This window comes from Peromyscus leucopus, chromosome 9 (genome assembly GCF_004664715.2).
Source record: "Peromyscus leucopus breed LL Stock chromosome 9, UCI_PerLeu_2.1, whole genome shotgun sequence".
NCBI classification, from domain to species: Eukaryota; Metazoa; Chordata; class Mammalia; order Rodentia; family Cricetidae; genus Peromyscus; species Peromyscus leucopus.
Window position 1 is genome coordinate 60,506,591 of NC_051070.1, and position 19,174 is coordinate 60,525,764.

The window sequence follows — 19,174 nt, forward strand, 5'->3', positions numbered from 1 at the left end:
AACTGGTTGTCTCCAGTATTTTCATATAAGGGAAATGGGCTACGTATGGATTTGAATTCTGATATACCAAGAACACTTGCTGAAAACTTGATTCTTTTTATTGTTTGCAAAGATCCTCTGGAGTACTAAGTTGCAATGGGAATGGAATGTGTTCTGAACTGATTCCAGAAACACATGGCCAAAATTGTTCAGTAAGGCAGCAGAAGAAATCCTGCTGTAACAGTCAGTGTATCGAACCCGTTATTTTTCTCCTTCCTGAAGATGCTAATAGTAGTCTTCTATGTCAAATATTGAGATTTCTCTGTATAAATGAGTATGTTGGCATTCCTGTATTATGATTGCCATGGAGGTAACGTTTTTTGAGAAGTTTTTTTTTTTGTCAAAGTGAACTGTTGGCTTTGCAGTATTAGCTAGGTTTAAAGACCAAGTTGAATAATTACTTTTACAACTTACTGGAGAGATGTCCAGTTAAGACACTTGCATAGAACAAGAATGTAAGAGCAGTCTCAGTTTATGGGTTCAGTTGGGCTTATATTCTGATTTGTCAGTTCTTAAAGTAGGTACAAAAGTCATTCAAGCTATTAGTTACTGGATTTGATAGCATCATTTTTTTTTCCTGGATTATCCTACACATTACACATTGAAAATAGTTTTACTTTATCTGACAAGGTGTGTAGTTATGCATTTGCCTTCTTAATGATTCAAAAGCAATATAGACTCTAGCATCAGATGTTTCAGAAACTGCTGTTTCCTCCCTCCCAAAATATTTTTATCCACTGAAATAAAACTCTCTGCCAGAGGCTCTTATAACTATTTTATAGGTAAAGACTCGAAAACACATTTAGAGTAGGTTCCCTGCTCCCTGGCATACTGAGAACATTGGGCAACTTCCTTTGTTTCAAAAAAAAACTGAAAGAGAGGGGCTGGAGGGATGGTTCAGTGGTATAACTGTAGTTCCATGCTACCTAATGCCCTCTTCTGTATGCAGTGTACATACAGACAAAACACCCACATACATGAAGTACATAAATAAATCTTATCTGGAGGAACTTGATAGTGTGATAGGTTTCTGAGTTCGGTGCTGTCTTGTAGTGGCCTCTCCATATTGGTGTTACTGGAGTCTAGTAACCCTTAAAGAGTGACCACGCATTTGTGGTGAAATATTTCACCCTGGTGCTTTGTGTCACCTCTACCAAGGCAGCTTTGTAAGAACAGCTAAGGGAATTTGTTGGATTATAGATAATTTACATTTTCTTTTTCTATCTATATTTTTGCCTCTATTTTCTCCATTCCTGGATTTGCCACTGTTGGTATAATTTAGAAATGTTCATACTTGTAATTAATAGTTTCTTGAAAATACATAATTATAAATAAGTTTGACACAACTTTATAGTGCACATTCAACAATTTATTTATACAGTAATACTGTTAAACTTAGGTAGTAAGAATAACCCCTAAGAAAAGCATCTAAACAAACAGAATAATGATAAAGAAATGTTTTGGTCATCCTAATGAAAGTGGTATGGCAGTAGTAACTATTACCTAAAAGTCTGTGGTAAAATACATCAAAATAGTTTAGAGACATTTCTGTCACTGCTTGTGGCCCTGCCATACACGAACTACCGTGGTACTTACACAGCTGCATCAGAATCGCCAAGTGAGCTTGTAAAATAGACAGGTCTCGGCTCTGATGATGGGGCCATTGCTGTCGGCTGGAAATGGAGACATCAGTATTTTGTAAAAAAAATTCCAACTGATTCTGATGATGAGCAGTCAGATTTGAAAACACAATATGCCCATACTTTTCCCCACATAAAAACATGTGAGAATACCTTTATAAACAGTAGTGAAATGTTTTTAACTTAACAGGGCTAGCCTGAAGTTATTCTAAGGAACAAATAATTCTTTATCTTGGTAATTGTTATACTTGGAATCCTTTCCAAGGTTGTGGAATTGGGCTTGTATGAATATTTATAACAGAATTATTTTCTAATCTGTTGATGTTGTATAGAAAAGATTATTGGACAGTCTTTTTTTTTTCCCTTTGGTTTTTTTCAAGACAGGGTTTCTCTGTGTAGCTTTGCGCCTTTCTGGAGTTCACTTGGTAGCCCAGGCTGGCCTCGAACTCACAGAGATCCGCCTGGCTCTGCCTCCGAGTGCTGGGATTAAAGGCGTGCGCCACCAACGCCCGGCTCGGACAGTCTTAAAATACTAATTTTTATACTGACTACCTGTCAGTCTAAAGTTACTGCTCGGATGTGGGTGTGCTGTATTGAGGACTTTCTCTCGACATGAGTTTAAGATGTAGGAGCAGAGATGGAAGTAAAATAAGACTCTTGCCCCTAGAAAACACACTGTCTTTGGAAACAGGCAACAAAATTAGTACTTGTATAGTGAGAAATGTCATAGCACAAATAGGATGATTTTCTCGGCATAAACAAAGGAGCTTTAAATTTTGAGTAAGGAATTGAGCTGTGGTATTCCAAGAGAGAATAGTATGCCAAACTATGTATACATGGACACCATTTAGTAGATGATTATAACTTGGAAAGGATAAGACACAGAAAATATAGGTAGAAGGCAGATGATAGTGATACAAGGATTCAGGACTTCATTATGCTAACGTTCGTAGGGGAAGATACTAAGATTGAAGTTGCCCAGACACGTGAAATTTTTGTTTTTAGCAGAGTTGTTCTGCCATCCAGGTGAGTGAAGATGCACTAAAGACTAAAGGTGAGTGCTCTGTGGAAAGAATTAGCTACATTCAGTAGTCCAAGAAAAGAAGTGTGTGCGCCAAAATTAAGCCAGGGTTAGACATACAGGGAGAAATCGGAAGAGATTTGATAGTGTGTGATGCAGGTTTTTAAAGATGTGTTAGGTAGGAGGAAAAACGTATTTATAGGGTTCTGAACCTAGACTCCTGGCCTACCATAAAATTCTTAAAGTAATATCTAAATATTGTGTTTGTGTGCATGCACACTTTCCTGGGGCGAAGTCCATAGATTTGTCTTGACTTCTTTTGTTTTTGGTGACAGTGCTCTGGTTAGTAAATCTAGGCTGCCCTTAAACTCAACCACCCTCCTGCCCTCAGTCACCTCAGTGCCTTGATCACAACTGCATTACTATACCCAACTCAATAGCTTTTCAGACAAGTTAAAAAATGGTCTAGTATTATTTCTCGGCTTCCATCTTGTGTGTCTATGTAGGTAGTAATATTGTTATCTGGAATATGGAGGATATAGAAAAAAGTAGAAGAAAGGAAAGTAAAATAATTGCTTTTAGAGTAAGTCTGTTGTCAAGGAATTATGAGGCAACTTGTAAAAACACTCATCTCAGGGCTGGATAATGGCTTAGTCAGTAAAGGGCTGAGGATCTCCTGCTGGGCTCTCCATGCCACTGAGGGCAGAGATGGATCTCTGGGACTCCCTAGTCAACTAATCTAGCCTAATTGGTGGGCTCCAGGTCAGTGAGGGATACACAGATAGTCCTTTAGCTTTCATGACGAACAATTGCCTCAACTTTTTGTGTGTGTGTGTTGTGTGTGTGTGTGTGTGTGTGTGTATGTATGTGTGTTGTTGTTGTTGTTATTGAGACAGGTGCTATTATGTAAAGCCCTTCTGCTTCATTGTTCCAATGCTATGAATGCTGCCATATATGCCCAGTGTGGTCAAGGTTGTCTTGTCATATCCCTCACCCCACACTTGAGCCACTCTCTGGCTGTTGTTGGTATTTTATTTTTAAAAATTAATTTTGACACAGAGTCTCTTTATATTCCCTTGGCTGGCATGGAACTGACTATATAGACCAGGCTGGCCTCACAGAGATGTGCTTGACTGTCTCTCAAGTACTGGGATTAAAAGTGTATGACACCACATCCAGCCCATTGTTTTTTATTTTTAAGAATATTTAAAATTTGCTTATTTAAAGCAACCATTAACATTGACATTTAAAAATTACTAGAACAGACTGGAATATTCTCTCTCTTCTCTCCTCTCTCCCTCCCCCGTGTGTGTGTGTGTGTGTGTGTGTGTGTGTGTGTGTGTGTGTGTGTGTGTGTGTGTGTGTGTACACACGTGTACACATGTATATCAATATGGGCATCTATACCCCAGGCAATTTTTCTGTTGAATTTTGTCTGTTTGGTTATTTTCTGCCTTTCTGAGTCAGATTATAGTCTGAGAAAATGCAAATTAACATTTGAATTCCTGATAGCCACACTAACATAAACATTAGGCTGTTAGTTACTTATAAAATATATTTGATTATATTAGCTCTGTTCCCAGTTTTTTAAACTTAATTTTCACTTTTGGTCCTTTTCAGGTGTAGTATAGTAATTTTAAGTCTTAGATTTATTTATTAGAAATAAACTTGAAGTGACTGAAATAATCTTGAAACTTTGGACTTGCCATCAACACAAGGCTAAATTTTGATCTAGACAAGGCTGTTTTTGGTGTATTTTTCCCCCACACTCTTTCAGATTGAATTACTGATTCCCTCCCCTTGTTTTGTTTGTTGTGGTTTTGATGTTTTTTTTCCTTTCAGCTAAAGGAGCAGCCCAGTGGTTTTCAAGAAGTGCCAAAGTGCACTGACTGTCTCATGATGACTGGTGCCTCAGGGAGGGTCATGATTCCTGGGTCCAGGATCATCGACCTGATCCTGGATGTCACTTCAAGCGCTTGTCTAATGGCTAGCCTTCCTCAAAAGTCTGATGCTAGTCATCTCGGAAGGCCTCAGAAAGCCTTGAAGGTGAGCAGAGTAGAGTGTAGTTCTCTCTGGGGACTGTGCCTTTTTGTTGGAGAATTGGATTCAAAACAGAATGATAACCCTAACCTGATTATTCAGGTTTGATTGGTAAACTAACCTGAAGCTTAAAAATCCATTGATGATGATGACCAGACCCCAATTTTTGAGTTATTGGAGACTTACTTTCTGAGCTTAACAGTCATATAGGGAGGAATTTGCTATTCCCATGCTCTTGAGAGCTTTAGCTTAATACTTGTTCTCTGAATCGAACACCACCTTTCTGTTGTAGCTAAGTGATACCTTGATTGCAAAATTGCATTCATTTGTTAACTACAAATAGATACTAAAAACTTAATGAACTGTTCTTTCAGTTTGTACATTTATCATATAAATATCAGGCACTTAAGCTTCAGAGGTTTATTAGAACAAGTTTGCATTTGACTTTTGTCTGTCATAAAAAGTTTTTTTATAACAAACATAGTTATTGCTGGGTGTGGTGGTGCATGCCGATCAATCCCAGTGTTGGCGAGGGGTAGGAGGATTATGTATTTACTTGGGCCACATAGTATGACCCTGTTTCAAGAAAAATGGCCTGGTGGTGGTGGCCATGCCTTTAATCCCAGCACTTGGGAGGCAGAGCCAGGCGGATCTCTGTGATTTTGAGGCCAGCCTGGGCTACAGAGTGAGTTCCAGGAAAGGTGCAAAGCTACTCAGAGAAACCTGGTCTCGAAAAACCAAAAAGAAAAATGAAAAACAGAAACAAAACGATGAAAAACAAAAAAGCACAGTAGCATTGAAGCAATTCATAATTTATTGTATTGAACCTGAAGAATATTAGTACTACCTCCTTGATCAACATCTTTGATCATATTAAAATAAAGATTCTTGTCGGGCGGTGGTGGTGCGCGCCTTTAATACCAGCACTCGGGAGGCAGAGCCAGGCGGATCTCTGTGAGTTCGAGGCCAGCCTGGGCTACCAAGTGAGTTCCAGGAAAAAGGTGCAAAGCTACACAGAGAAACCCTGTCTCGAAAAAAACAAACAGACAAACAAAAAATAAATAAATAAAATAAAATAAAGATTCTTGAAATATTTTAGCCATTTTATTTTGGAAAAGTTTAATTTTAGATTGCTTTCTCTATAATGTGAAGCACTTGTAGAACCAGTAGTTCATTAATAACCTAGGTTTCTAAATTTAAGTAAACTGAGAAGTCCTAAGACCTACTCATTTCCTTTTTTTTGAATTACTATTTACTAGTAATAAATTATATGGGGCATGCACAATTCCCAGTGTTTGTACTTTTTTAAAGTTTAGTAATTATATATATACTAGCACTGGGAATGTAGATCAGTGTAACATGCTTGTAGATGGTCAATGGGCCCTGGATTCAATTTCCATCATTCAGGAGAAAAATCACATTTTTTTATATATATAATTTAATTTGTTTATTATTTTATGTACATTGGTGTTTTGCCTGCATGTATGTCTGTGTGAGAGTGTCAGATCTTGGAGTTACGGACAGTTGTGAGCTGTCATGTGGGTGCTCTGGAAGAGCAGTCAGTGCTCTTAACTGTTGAACTTTCTCTCCAGCCCACAGGTGTTGATTTGTGTGTGTGTGTGTGTGTGTGTGTGTGGTGTGTGTGTTAGTGTTACCAAATTTGTTTTCTGTGCAGCATGAGCTGTGATATATTCCAAAAATTTGTATTCTGTTTTGCTTACTGTTGCTATGATGAAACACTGACCAAAACCAATTTGGGGAGTTTATTTCATCTTATGCTGTGATTGAAGGAAGCCAGTGCAGGAGCTCAAGGCAGGAACCTGGAGGCAGGAACTGAAGCAGAGACCACAGAGGAATGTAGCTTACTGGCTTGCTTTCCTTGGTTTGCCTAGCTATTTTCCTTATACAGTCCAGGCCTGCCTGCCCAGGGATGGCTCTTCCAGCAATTGGGCTAGACTTGTCCCATCAGATAGCAATCTAGAATATGCCCCATAGACATGCCACAGGCCCCTCTGATGGAGGCAGTTCTCAAATGAGGTTCCCTTTTTTGGTGTGTCAAGTTGATAACTAAAATTAACCTTCACAGTTTGTAAACTTTTTAATTAAAAGACTAAATAGAACCCTTAGAGAACGTATGGAGCCAAGAGAACCCACTCTTGAAAGTTGTCCTCTGACCTCCACTCATGGACTGGTACACACACAGCATATGTATGCACATATACATACAAATGTATAGTTTAATGTAAATTTTAAAAAAGGATAATGAACATTTTCAACCCTGTGTCTATTAGAATTACTGACTTTTGCTGTTGTAGGAAAGAAGCACTCACACAATTATTAGTAAGTAGTGGTGTGTTCAGATAAGTTTTGTTTTCAGAGATAGACTGGGCTGCAGTAGACTTGTAGACCACAGTTTGGGGAGCCCCGGAATGTCCTGTTTTGTATTCCACTGCTGTAGGTCATGGGGTTGTGTTACTGTGTTAGATGTTTCACATCAGCTTTGGAATGGTCTTTATCCATACAGTTACTCTTCCTGAATGCAGTGAGCAGAATAACACTAGAGCCAGAATGCACTCAAGTTTTTTGAACAAATACTATAGAACTGCCCTGAAGTATAGCCCAAGGTTAGGTGCAGGGTATTGAGGGCGATTATCTATGTGATTCCTGGTGTGTCATTTCAGTCTGAGAGTTTATGTTGTCTGAAAATGTTACTCTTTGATAGTCTCTTCCAGGTATTGCCCGTGCAACCCCAACCTCATTTCTGTTCTTTTTGGATAGTAGAATTCTGAATTCATCTTTATTTTTGTTTTTAAATGCATTTTCTTTCCTGCTGGGCATAAGGCACATTCCTATAATCCAGACTCCCAGAGGTAGAGGCAGGAGAGTCTCGTGAGTTTGTGACTAACCTGGTCTGTGAGCCCAGCCATTCTGGGATTATACGAAGACTCCTTTCCTTCCATCCTCCATCCTCTGCTGTCCTCCAGTTCCTTTTCGCCTAACCGGGGGCATTTTCTTTAACTGAATTACTAAATTACTTGACTTTTGGAAAGGTGTGTGTGTGTACATGATATGTGGGCATGCATGTGGTGGCGAGACAGGGTCTCAAGTGGAACTGGAGCTCTGATTCAGTTAGACTTCCTGTCCAGAAACCCCCACGGATCTCCCGTATCTATTTCTCTAGCACTAGGGTATAGGTGCGTTCTGCTATGCTTGACGGTTTATTAGGCTCTGGGATCCAAATTCAGGTCCTTAAGCTTGCACGGCAAACATTTCACCAACTGAGCCATTTTCTCAACTCTGTGTGTGTGTGTGTGTGTGTGTGTGTGTGTGTGTGTGTGTTGTGTGTGTGTGTGTGTAATTGAGGTGAAGTTGTCATAATAAAATTAATCATTTTGAAGTGAATAATATTCTTTGGCATTTATATATATAAATATGAATGTACACACACATTTTTATACAGTGCTGGGTATGGAACCCTGGGCCTCATGTGAGTTCTGTAGCAAGCTCTGTACCTTGGCCCATCCATTTCCTTTTTTAGTAGACTTGTGCTTAGCATCATATGAAATGCATAAATCTTAGGATAAGCAGGTGTCTTTCATGTGCGTTGACCAGATAATTTCAAGTTGAATATCCTTGCATTTAGAATTTATGTTCTAGAAATAATTAGAAAAAGTACTAAGGATTGAAATTATTGGAAAGTAAAACTTGGAGAATAGAGGTCGAGGGTCTTTGCTCATGATAGTGTGAAATTCAGTAAACAGAAGGCCCAACAAAAGAGAGGTATCTACTGGGAAGGAGGAAATGGAAGTAAATCTGCAAGAACCTAGTACAGCATAGCATCATGTCTTCCTCTGATTTGTTTTGACTTAAAGACCAAACTAAGGCAGTATTGTATTTGAGAGATTAGCTTTAAGAAATACTGAAGACATTAAACTGTCTTCTGAAAAATTTCTTTCTCTGTTACCTAAGCAAATCTGAGAAATTGGGACCTGGAGACACTAGCTTTCTCCCCAGTATATTAGAATGTATACATTCTTGCCTTGCTGCTGCAGCAGCACACTGCCTGGTTTGCTTTTGAGACAGGGCTCAGAGCCTAGATTGGATCTCCTGCCTCGACTTCCCAAGTGCTTATCACATGCTACCATACAGAGTTGGTTTCTCTTTGAATGCATAGTTTCTGTAAGTAAACAAATTGACAGACAGTGGTTCTCAGCCTGCGGCTCTCGATCAGAGGGGTCACACACCAGGTATCTTTCATATCAGATATTTACATTACAAAAATTAATAATAGCAAAATTATAAAGTAGCAGTGAAGATAATTTTGTGGTTGGGGTCACTACAGCGTGAGGAACTGTATTAAAGGGTCTCAACATTAGGGTGGTGAGAACCACTGCTCTGGTTTGTTTTTTTAAATTGGTTTAGTGATCTTATTGGAAAACTGTAACAGCAAAACAGAGAGACCTTTATTTTAAAGATAGGTTTGATCGGGTAGTAGTCCAGAAGGAGAGTGCCTCTGCTCCAAGCTGTGCTGGTGTCAGTTGCTTCTCTTTTTGTGGACAGTTGATGCAAGTGGGCTCATTTTACAAAATGTCCTGCAACCCAGGTTTGACTTTCAAGAAAAGCAGCAGATGTTGGAGAGCGGGAGGCTTCTTGAGGTAAGGTGACTCCAGATTTAACACAGGACCGTCCCTGTGCGCATTCGTCAAGTAGAACATCACAACTTAGCTATATTGGTTACACTGAGATTTGAGGGGTTTGGGTTAGTAGAAGGAGGAAAGACAGATTGATCCAGTGGGCAGAAGGAGCTGGAATCAAAGGAATAATAAAGATTAAACTTTAGAAGCCTGACTATTTCTTTGTTTTCTTATATAATGGCTGTTCAAAGGTTACATTTTTCCCTCAGGCTTAGAATTGGGTCAGCTTTCTCATGCTTAGCAAATGGTTTAGGGGTGATTCTTACTATTGTGTTGGTGTCTGTGTTTCAGTCAAACCCCCTGTCCCCACCCCATTCCATTGTCAATAGACAATGACAAAGTTAGGAAATTTTTTTTTATCTAAAAGAGAAAATAGGTTATATATTAATATTTATATCTACTTCAATTAAGTCATTTAAAATGCACTAGTTGAAGTGTTTATTGTTAAAGACCAAGTTTTGAATCCTGGCTATGCAGCTAATTAGAGCTCTAACTATATATCTCTTTCGATACAAGGTTTAGTGTTACTAACTTTAGAATGAGTATAATAATGACAGCTCAAGGTTACTTGGATTTTTTTTTTCCAAAGTCCTCCTTATCACTGAACAGTGATGAGACGTTTCTACTTGTCACAGGGGTTGGGAAGTTGTCTTTAGAGAGGACTGTGTATAAGTGGGAAGTAGCAGTTTATTCAGTCAGAAGAAATACCTGGGGGTAAGGGACTTTGCGAGGCCGTGGTCTGCATTATTTAAAACCTAGAACATACTGTTTTTCTAAGTCTTGAAAATCTCAAACTTTTCTCTTTTAAATTGCTTTGTCTAATGTAGGGGCTTTGACTTTATGTTTAAGTTTGGAATCAGGATTCCTAAGTCTGTTTGTTTTTTGTTTTTTTGGTTTTTCGAGACAGGGTTTCTCTGTGTAGCTTTGCGCTTTTCCTGGCTCTCACTCTGTAGACCAGGCTGGCCTCGAACTCTCAAAGATCCGCTGCTTCTGCTCCCAAGTGCTGGATTAAAGGTGTGAGCCACCACCGCTCGGCGTCAGGATTCCTAAGTCTTACAAGAAAGTTTACTGTTGTTTTGATTAGGAATCCAGGTAAAACAGTTGGAGATGGATTGACATTAATATTTTGTCATTCTGATCCATTATTGCTTATTTCTCATATTTTCTACATCTTTTATTTTTTGAACAGTATTTATAGTGTTCAGAGTGTGAACTTGGTATATCTCTCATAAATTAGATTTTTACTTTAAGTTCTGATTGTATATTGCTAGTATAGAAATATATAATATATGATGGGTTTTTGTTATTGTTCTGAGACTTTATCCTGTGAGCTGCCCAAATTTACTTACTGTAGAGTAGCCTTTTCTGGAGTTTTTAGAGAGTTTAAAGTTGTGTCTAAACATAAACAGTTTTACACGCTCTCTCTTTCACTATTTATCTACTTTTCTCTTCTCCTTAATGTACTAGTAAAAATGGTGAGACTTGGCATCCCTGTCTTGTTCGTGATTTTGGGAGATGAAGTTAGAAATGAGTTAGTCTTTTCCTCTGTTGATAAGATGTTAACTGCAGGTTGTATTTGGGTGGGGGTTGGGCAGTGTAGGCCTGTATGTTTTTTTGTTTGTTTGTTTTTGTTTTTTGTGACAGCCTTCCCTGTAGCCCAAGCTGGTCTGAAACTCACTATGTTGTGTAGACTAGACTTAGCCTCAAAATTGTCCTGCCTTGGCCTTCGAGTGCTGCTGTGATTACCAGCTAGTACCGCTGTCTATACAGACTATATGCTGGGCTGGCACTGCTGGCTGCTTAGAATCTTTTCATCAGATTGAAGCAGACGTTCTTTAGTCACAGTGTGCTGAGATAGTTTTTTGTTGTTAACATTTTGTTTTTTAAATTGTGAGTAGATGTGAGTTTTAAGATGATCATATTTCTTTTTAATTCTGTTATATGATTAATTATATTAACTTGAATGTTAAAGCATTTTTTTTTTTTTTCGAGGCAGGGTTTCTCTGTGTAGCTTTGCGCCTTTCCTGGAATTCACTCTAGCCCAGGCTGGCCTTGAACTCACAGAGATCCACCTGGCTCTGCCTCCCAAGTGCTGGGATTAAAGGCGTGCGCCACCACCTCCAGCTTTAAAGCAATTATTTATGATTTATATATTTTATATATTTTATACATCTGTTTTGTAGGTGAGGAAATGTACACAAAGGTGGTGATGTAGTTAGGCAATCATAGTAACCAGAAAACAAGTTTAAGCTTGCCAAGCATAAGATGCAGCGGGAAACATAATAAAACAGTACATTACACACTGTAAATATTAGTGAGGTTCCAGACATGGGACAGGCATTTATTTAGCACATTGGTTCTTTTCAAAAACCTGCATCAACTAGGACATATAAACCAATCCTATGGTGGGAAGGTCTCCTTACCCTGGTCTCCTACCTTTCCAGTGATTGTTATGTTTCTTTGTATAAAATACTACTCACTCATTCCCTACCTACTTTTTGAAGACAGGATGGACAAGAAACTACTGACAGAAAATTGCAAGTTTTCATGCACAAGAGTAGTACATACACCTGTATCTGGTTGTAACAGGCCAGTACTCACAAGGGGGTGGGTATGGGTGCTCAGTGGTCCTCCAGGTGAATATTTGCTTTAGGCTAATACCTTGTGATGTTGAGAATTTTAAATTGTGTTTTAAGTTTATGATTTTTTAAAAATTTATTATGTGTACAGTGCTCTGTCTGCATTATGCTTGCATGCCAGAGAGGGCACCAGATCTAATGATAGATGGTTGTGAGCCACCATGTGGTTGCTGGGAATTGAACTCAGGACCTCTGGAAGAGCAGTCAGTGCTCTTAACCATTGAGCCATCTCTCCAGTCCTAAGTTTATGATTTTTAACAGAATGTTTTGGCTGAGTTTAATTGGAGAGGTGGTGATAAAAGTAAGCTTCCCTTCCTGTTGTTTCTTTTCCTCAGAAGTTTTCTAGAAATTTAACATAAAATTGGCTTCCAATTACCCTTAGAAAAGAACAACACAACCCAGATGTGGTGGTGTAGGCTTGCAGTCTCAGCCTCTGTACTGTAGGCAGAGGCAGCAGGGTCAGACGGAAGACCGGGAGGATTACAGCCAGGTATGCAGAGGGAAAGGGGCTCTGAAAAAAACTGACCAGTCAGTGTAAAGTCAGCTTAAATCTCCAAGTTTCTGAGGTTCAACTCAAAGCTTTTAGTGATATTGTAAGTGATTCAGCAACTGTGAAGAATTTGTTCTAAGTCAAACTTTAAAATTTAAGCATTATTCTGTTATAGTTTACATTTGAAATAAGGAAAATATGAAATTATTCTAAGGTTAATCAGCTAGGAAACAAATCAAATACTAATAGTCTTTAAAACATAATTTCAGGATATACTTAAACTATAAGGTGTTTTTAAAAAACAGACAGATGCTCTGCTTAGCCTTTTATTTTTATTTTTTTATTTATTTTATTTTATATTTTTGGAGCTGAGGACCAAACCCAGGGCCTTGCGCTTGCCTAAGCGCTCTACCGCTGAGCTAAATCCCCAGCCCTATTTTTATTTTTTAATGTAGATTTCTTTACTCTATTTTAAGTATATCGGTATCTGCCTGCATGTATGTCTTTGCACCATGCCCCACAGAGGTCAGAAGAGAGCATTAGACTCTTTAGAATTGGAACTGTGGATGGTTGTGAGCTACTATGTAGGTGCTGAGAACTGAACTCAGGTCATCTGCAAGGGCAGCCAGTGCTCTTAACCACTGAGCCATATCTCAAGCCCTGCTCTGCTTAACTTTTAATGGCCAAAAAGAATTTAGAAAAACCTTCAACCAGTTTGTAGAAGAGTTAGACCCAAGTTCTCTGACACTCAAACTGTAAAATTCTATATGGAAGAAGGGGATAGATATCCGCCTTTATGGATAATCATACACTATTGTTGGGATTTTAAAACTCATTATGGTGATGATGATGTGTATGAACTGTGTGTATAGAGGGTGTGAGCATGTCACAGTGCCCCTGTGGAGGTCAGGATAACTTCTCAGAGTCAGTTGTTTTCTTTTATGTTTACATGGGTTCTGAAAATCAAAGCTAGCAGGTCAGGCTAGTGAGGACAGCACCCTCACCTACTTGGTCATCTTAAGTTTTAGGAAGCAAAGAAATACATTAAATTGCTGCTGTTCCTTAGAGTCATAGTTAATAGATTTGTTAGGAGAGTTAAATAAAGCAAGGAATCTGATGGAGTTAGATTTACTATATGTGTTCAGTAAATGGAGAATTGTTGGCAACTTACTGATTTTTGACTCTCCAAAATGATATATAAAGCTTTTATTTTGGTTTTCCTTACCTATATGTTTTAAATTAACTTTCTGACAGATTTATTTCAAGCTAAATGCTTCATGCTGGATTCTGAATAGTTTGGAGTATAGTTAATGTATATAGTTGCACTTTTTCTTTTGTTTTTTTGTTTTCAAGACAGTGTTTCTCTGTAGCCCTGGCTGTCCTGGAACTCGCCTTGTAGACCTGGCTGGTCTTGAACTCACAGAAATCTTCTTACCTCTGCCTCCCGAATGCTGGATTAAAGGCCTACACCACCACTGCTCTTAAGAGTAGTGTTGCACCAAAGTTGATAGTGTTGCACATCTTTCGAGAAACATGATTTGTGTGTCACTGGAGATGTTTAGAACTTTAAGTTCCTTAAGTCATGATTCATATGGAATGGTTTTGAATGTGTTAAATAGTTCCTGCAGTTGGCAGTAATACAGATTTTGGAGTTGTAGGACATATTAGCAGGCTCTGTGTCATGCCTCCGTGTCTTTGGTGTCCGTCCGGTCCTTTTCGTTAGCGATCATTAGTCTGCTGCCCTTTGGTCTTCCATTGACAGCAGTTGTGGTGCTTTTCTCTGTCCTTCCTTTCTGTTTTCCTATCGTGTCTAGCCTCACGTGCTAGACGCGTGTTAGTTAGTGCATTCCTTTTACCTAAGCATTTGTTTGTTTTTATTTTTCAGTTGTGTGTGGCTGTGTGGGTATGTGCACCTGAGTACAGGTGCCTGAGGAGGATCCCTGGAGCTAGAGTTACAGGTGGTTGTGAGCGGCTTCTTAACTGCTGAGCTACCTCTCCATCCTGTTTTTTCTTTCTTTTCTCTTTCTTTCCTTCTCTCTCTCTTTTTTGGTTTTTCAAGACTTGGTTTCTCTGTGTAACACAACTGTCTGGAACTCACTTTGTAGGCCAGGCTGGCCTCCAACTCACAGAGATCTGACTGACTCTGCCTTCTGAGTGTTAGGACTAAAGGTGAGTGCTACCACTTCCTCGCCCTGTTTTTCTTTTATTAAATCACTTTTGGTTTTTTTTTGTATTTATTTTGGGTGCATACACATGTGCCATGGTGTATGTGCAGAGGTTGTTTTGTGAGAGTCAGTTCTTCTACCTTGTGGATTTTGGGGAATCAGGCTTAGTGGCAAGCATCTTTATCTCCTGAGCCCTCTTGCTGGCTTGCCTGGTTCTTTTCATGACTGCCTTTAATCTGCCACATGTGGCAGAATTTCTCTAAAATGCCCTATTTGTGTGTATCATCTGCTCACACTGTCTCATTGCTTTCCATTTCCATTAGATTTCTCAGTGCTTCACAGTTTAGCCTGTCACATTATTAACCTTTTCATTTTTGTTCAGCCATGTTTATTGAACAACTTCTATGATCTAGATACACTAGAGTCTAAGCATAGAATGGAAAGCAAAGCAAACAGGAGTCCTCCTCAGGGGTCTGGAGAAGACAAAAATTATGAAAAGTAATTGTGTTAATGAGAGTAAGTTTGTATTCATCATTTCTTCTCCCCAAAGGGAGGAGTATAGAATGGTATGTAACTCAATGGAAGAGTGCTTGGTATGTATGAGGTGCTGGGCTCATCTAGCACTGGGCACAGATGGGGGTTGAGCAGGGAGGAGTCTGCTATGAGAGCATACAGTAAGTACTGTAGATCTAGTCAGGGAGGTCAGTCAGGGCTTGTTAATACCCGAAGAGAAGCCAGTGTGGTGGCTCAGTTCTGCAATTCCGAGCACTGGAGGCTGAGGTAGGAGGACTCCTATGCCAGCTGGGCTACAGAATGGGCCTTTGTCTAAGACCCAAAGAGAGTAAGTTTTATTACATACAATGTACAAATGAAGATCATACCAGGCAGAGGGATTCTTCCTCTGAAAGGAATGTTTGAGAATGAGAAACTAAACCTTGGAGCATTAACAAAAATGGGAATTGTAGGAGAAGGTGAAAAACAAGTTTGGGTTTGGCTGTGCAAGGAACTTGAACTGTGAAGTGGAACTGTGAAGTGATGATGGTGCTAATGAACAGTGAGGGGCTGGGCATGTCGCTCAGTGTTTGAGAGTTTGCCTAGCATGAGGAAGACAAGCAGATGTCTTTAGGAGTTTTGTGTAGTGTAGGGGCGGAGAGAAGACGAGTAAGTGTTGGAAGACAGCTAGGTACTGCTGTGTTTTAGCAGTTTGAGCAAAGAGATGGTGTGGTGGTAGAATAGTTGACAAACCCCATAATTTAAAGAAATATTTAGGAAGTTAAATCAGTACACTATCATAGATTGTATTTAAAGTTTTTTAAGGGGTGGGAAAATGGCTTTGTAGATAATGATGATGTCATTCTTTTCCTGGCCTAGAGAATCATGAATTAGGTTTAGAATGTTTAGGTTTTGAGGTATCTCAGAATCATTTAAGGATGAATGTTGCCGGGCAGTGGTGGCATGAGCCTTTAATCCTAGCACTCAGAAGGCAGTGGTAGGTGAATCTCTGAGTTCGTGGACTGTAGCATGAGTCTTAAAAGGTCTTACTAATAGAAAAACCCAGAGCCAGGTATTGGGGTGAATTCTGAAAGATCAGAAAAGCAGAACAAACCACAGCTAACCTCACCTCGCCAACTTCTCAGCTGATCTTGTTTCCTCAGACTGGAAGCCTCTGAGTCCTCATCGGAATGGATCTCAGCTGGACTGCTGCTCAAAAGCCTAAAAGCTTAAAAACCCTAGTCCTTGGTGCTCATGCCTTATACACCTTTCTGCTTCCTGCCATCACTTCCTGGGATTAAAGGCATGTGTCTTTCCCAAGCAAGACATGAGATCTCAAGTCCTGAGATTAAAGGTGTGTGTCACCATGCCTGGCTCTGTTTCCATTGTGGCCTTGAACTCAGAGATCCGGATAGATTTCTGCTTCTGGAATGCTAGGATTAAAGGCGTGTTTATGTTTAATATAGTGGCTGTTCTGTTCTCTGACCCCCAGATAAGTTTATTGGGGTACACAATATGTCAAGACACCCTGGTCTACAGAGCAGGTTCCAGGACAGCCAAGGTTACACAGAGAAATCTTGTCTCAAAGCCAAGGGGGGAAAAAGTGAATGTCAGGTAGAGAAGAATTGGTAGTCCAAGGAGAGAATTTGGCTGGGCATATTTAAGTTGAATATGATCTAGATTTAGATAGTGATTAAATCTGTGAGTAGATGGGTTGGGACTGAGTGTAAACTGGCAAGGACTCAAGAATAAGCCTACAGATCTTCAGCATATAAAACGTTGGTATTAGGGATTGAGACTGGGTTGAGGGTGAGAGTACAAGATAGAATCCAGAGGAGAGAAAACACGAGAATACTAAAGTGTGAGAGAGCTAAAGGGGGGGGGGGGAGAGAAGGAGGAGGAAGAGGAGAGAGAGAAATTTCTAATGCTCATTTGAAGGCAAATCTGAAATCTCAAGATTTGATGATGACTATAGTTTTCATTTGATGCATAACATATCATCTTGAAACTTAACTGGCTTAGAACAATTTATTTGGATTATGTGGGCTGGCTGCATTCATTTATGGGCCTTTGGTGCTAGCTGGCGACTGAGGTGCCTGGCTTCTCTTTCTTGGAGCTTCTGTGTCCGTCATTCAGTAATCCAGTTCAAGTTTCTTTACATGGTTTCCATTTCCCATAAGGGTGAAATAAGCCTCTCAAGGCTTAGTAAGACTTAGTTTAGAATATTTTGGCTGCACTATGCTTTTACCACAGCAACACAGAATAGTTAAGAATTAGTGCCACTTGGTTAAGTGGAGTGAGTGGACTGGGAGATAACTAGAAGCAAAGTACCTTTATATACTCTTCTTGACCTGAACTGGACTGCTGATTTCCCTGAATGTTAGGCTGTTTCTTTCTCCCCTTACTAAAATCGCGCCTGTTTATTTGTAAACCACTTGTTGATGTCTACTTGGGGATTGTGGTGCTAGCTTTTTTTGTTTCTTTCCTTTCCATCCCTTCTCCCTCATCTCCCTCCCTCCTGCTTTCCTCCATTCTCCCCTCTGCTTCTCTTCTTGGCCTCCTTCCCTTTCTCTGTGTCTCTTCCTCTTTTGGAGGTCTTAAGGTCTTACTCCATAACCCAAGCTGATCTTGAAGTTACAGTGACCTTTAGCTTTTTGCCTGAATTATAGGTTGGAGCGGCTATGCCAGGGTTAAAGGTGTTCTAAAGTCTCCAGTCTTTCTAAAGTAGCTTTGAATCTTGTGTGTGTGTGTGTGTGTGTGTGTGTGTGTGTGTGTGTCTGTGTGTCTGTGTGTCTGTCTGTAGGGGCTGTTGGCCCTCCTGTGTCTTTAATTAGCTTCACTCTCCCTCATCTCCCCATCCTCCATTCAGTTGTATATTTTCAGTAAGCTTTTCATTCTTTATTTACTCCTGCCTTGGGAAGCCTTTCCTCATTTCCCCCTAGATAATGAATTACTCTTCTGTACCTTGTTTTTGCTTTTACTGTTGTACATGCTATCGTTATTTACTCATATGATCTTGAAGATAAGAAATTATAATGTGTAACATGTTCCTTTTCATTAAATAGCCCGAGTCACAACTTGATTTATGAACTCCATTCCTTTCTAAAAAGGTCTCACCTGATAACAATTTGACCTTATAACTTTGGTACTCTGTCAGGCTCATTGGTACTAGGTCAGTGCCGAAACTACGAAGGAAAGTTGTGGTTTGGTGTGTTAGGTAAAATGTTACAAGAAATGATATATGGTCTTCTCTTTTTTTATATCTCAGTAAAGTGAGAATCTGTGAGGTTGTATTCTGTGTGGGTCTAATTGGAATTATGTCTGACATAGAAAATTTTCATTGTGAGTGTTGAACAGGATAAAATAGCTATCATGGCATCTGCACAGGGAATATTTGTATCTACCCTATCCGTTTTCCAGGTGTTGAGCAGGTTTTGTAGCTCATTACTTTATCCTCTATGTCTGTGTATATAAAAGTGCTATGGGATAGAATAAAACTTGTACATCTGGAGATGGGTCTACCTGGTTTTATGATCCATTACATTTTTTTTTTTTTTTTTTTAAACTATGTAGCCCTGGCTGGCAGGGGACTCACTGTGTAGACCAGGCTGGCCTTGAGCTCACAGATACCTACCTGCCTCTGCCTCCTGATTAAAAGTGTTCACCACACGCCCAACTCTATCACATTTGTTTATGGTAACTGTCTCTCTGTTTGTTTGGTGTTGAGGCAGAGGTAGCAGTTTCTGTTGGTAGGACACTGTAAGGTGCTTATACTCTGGTTTACAACTCTGACTTTCATCATTTTCTTCAGACTTTAATTTGACAAATGTAATGGGGGTGGGGGAGGAAAGAAGCAGGTTGTCCCCTCAACCCTCACTAAACTAGTAAGATAGGCAGCCCAGTAAACAAGGCCATTAAAAACTCAAGTGGGAAGTACTATTCTGAAAGGGCATG

At 39.6% G+C, this 19,174-nt stretch overlaps 1 protein-coding gene across 7 annotated transcripts in view; it reads left to right on the top strand.

Moving 5' to 3' along the window:
* Window positions 1-19,174, top strand: part of Ints6 (integrator complex subunit 6) — an 87,020-nt gene that overhangs the window by 36,734 nt on the left and 31,112 nt on the right. For 4 of the 7 annotated variants that reach the window (XM_037208471.1, XM_028884172.2, XM_028884170.2 and 1 more), the window contains one exon: window positions 4,543-4,746. The exons of 2 other annotated variants lie outside the window; for them this stretch is intronic. In XM_037208471.1, coding sequence (XP_037064366.1) covers window positions 4,543-4,746 — 204 coding nt within the window. Of the gene's footprint in view, window positions 1-4,542; window positions 4,747-16,555; window positions 16,575-19,174 lie in introns of those variants that run through there. One more of the 7 variants, XM_037208473.1, reaches the window with a different exon arrangement.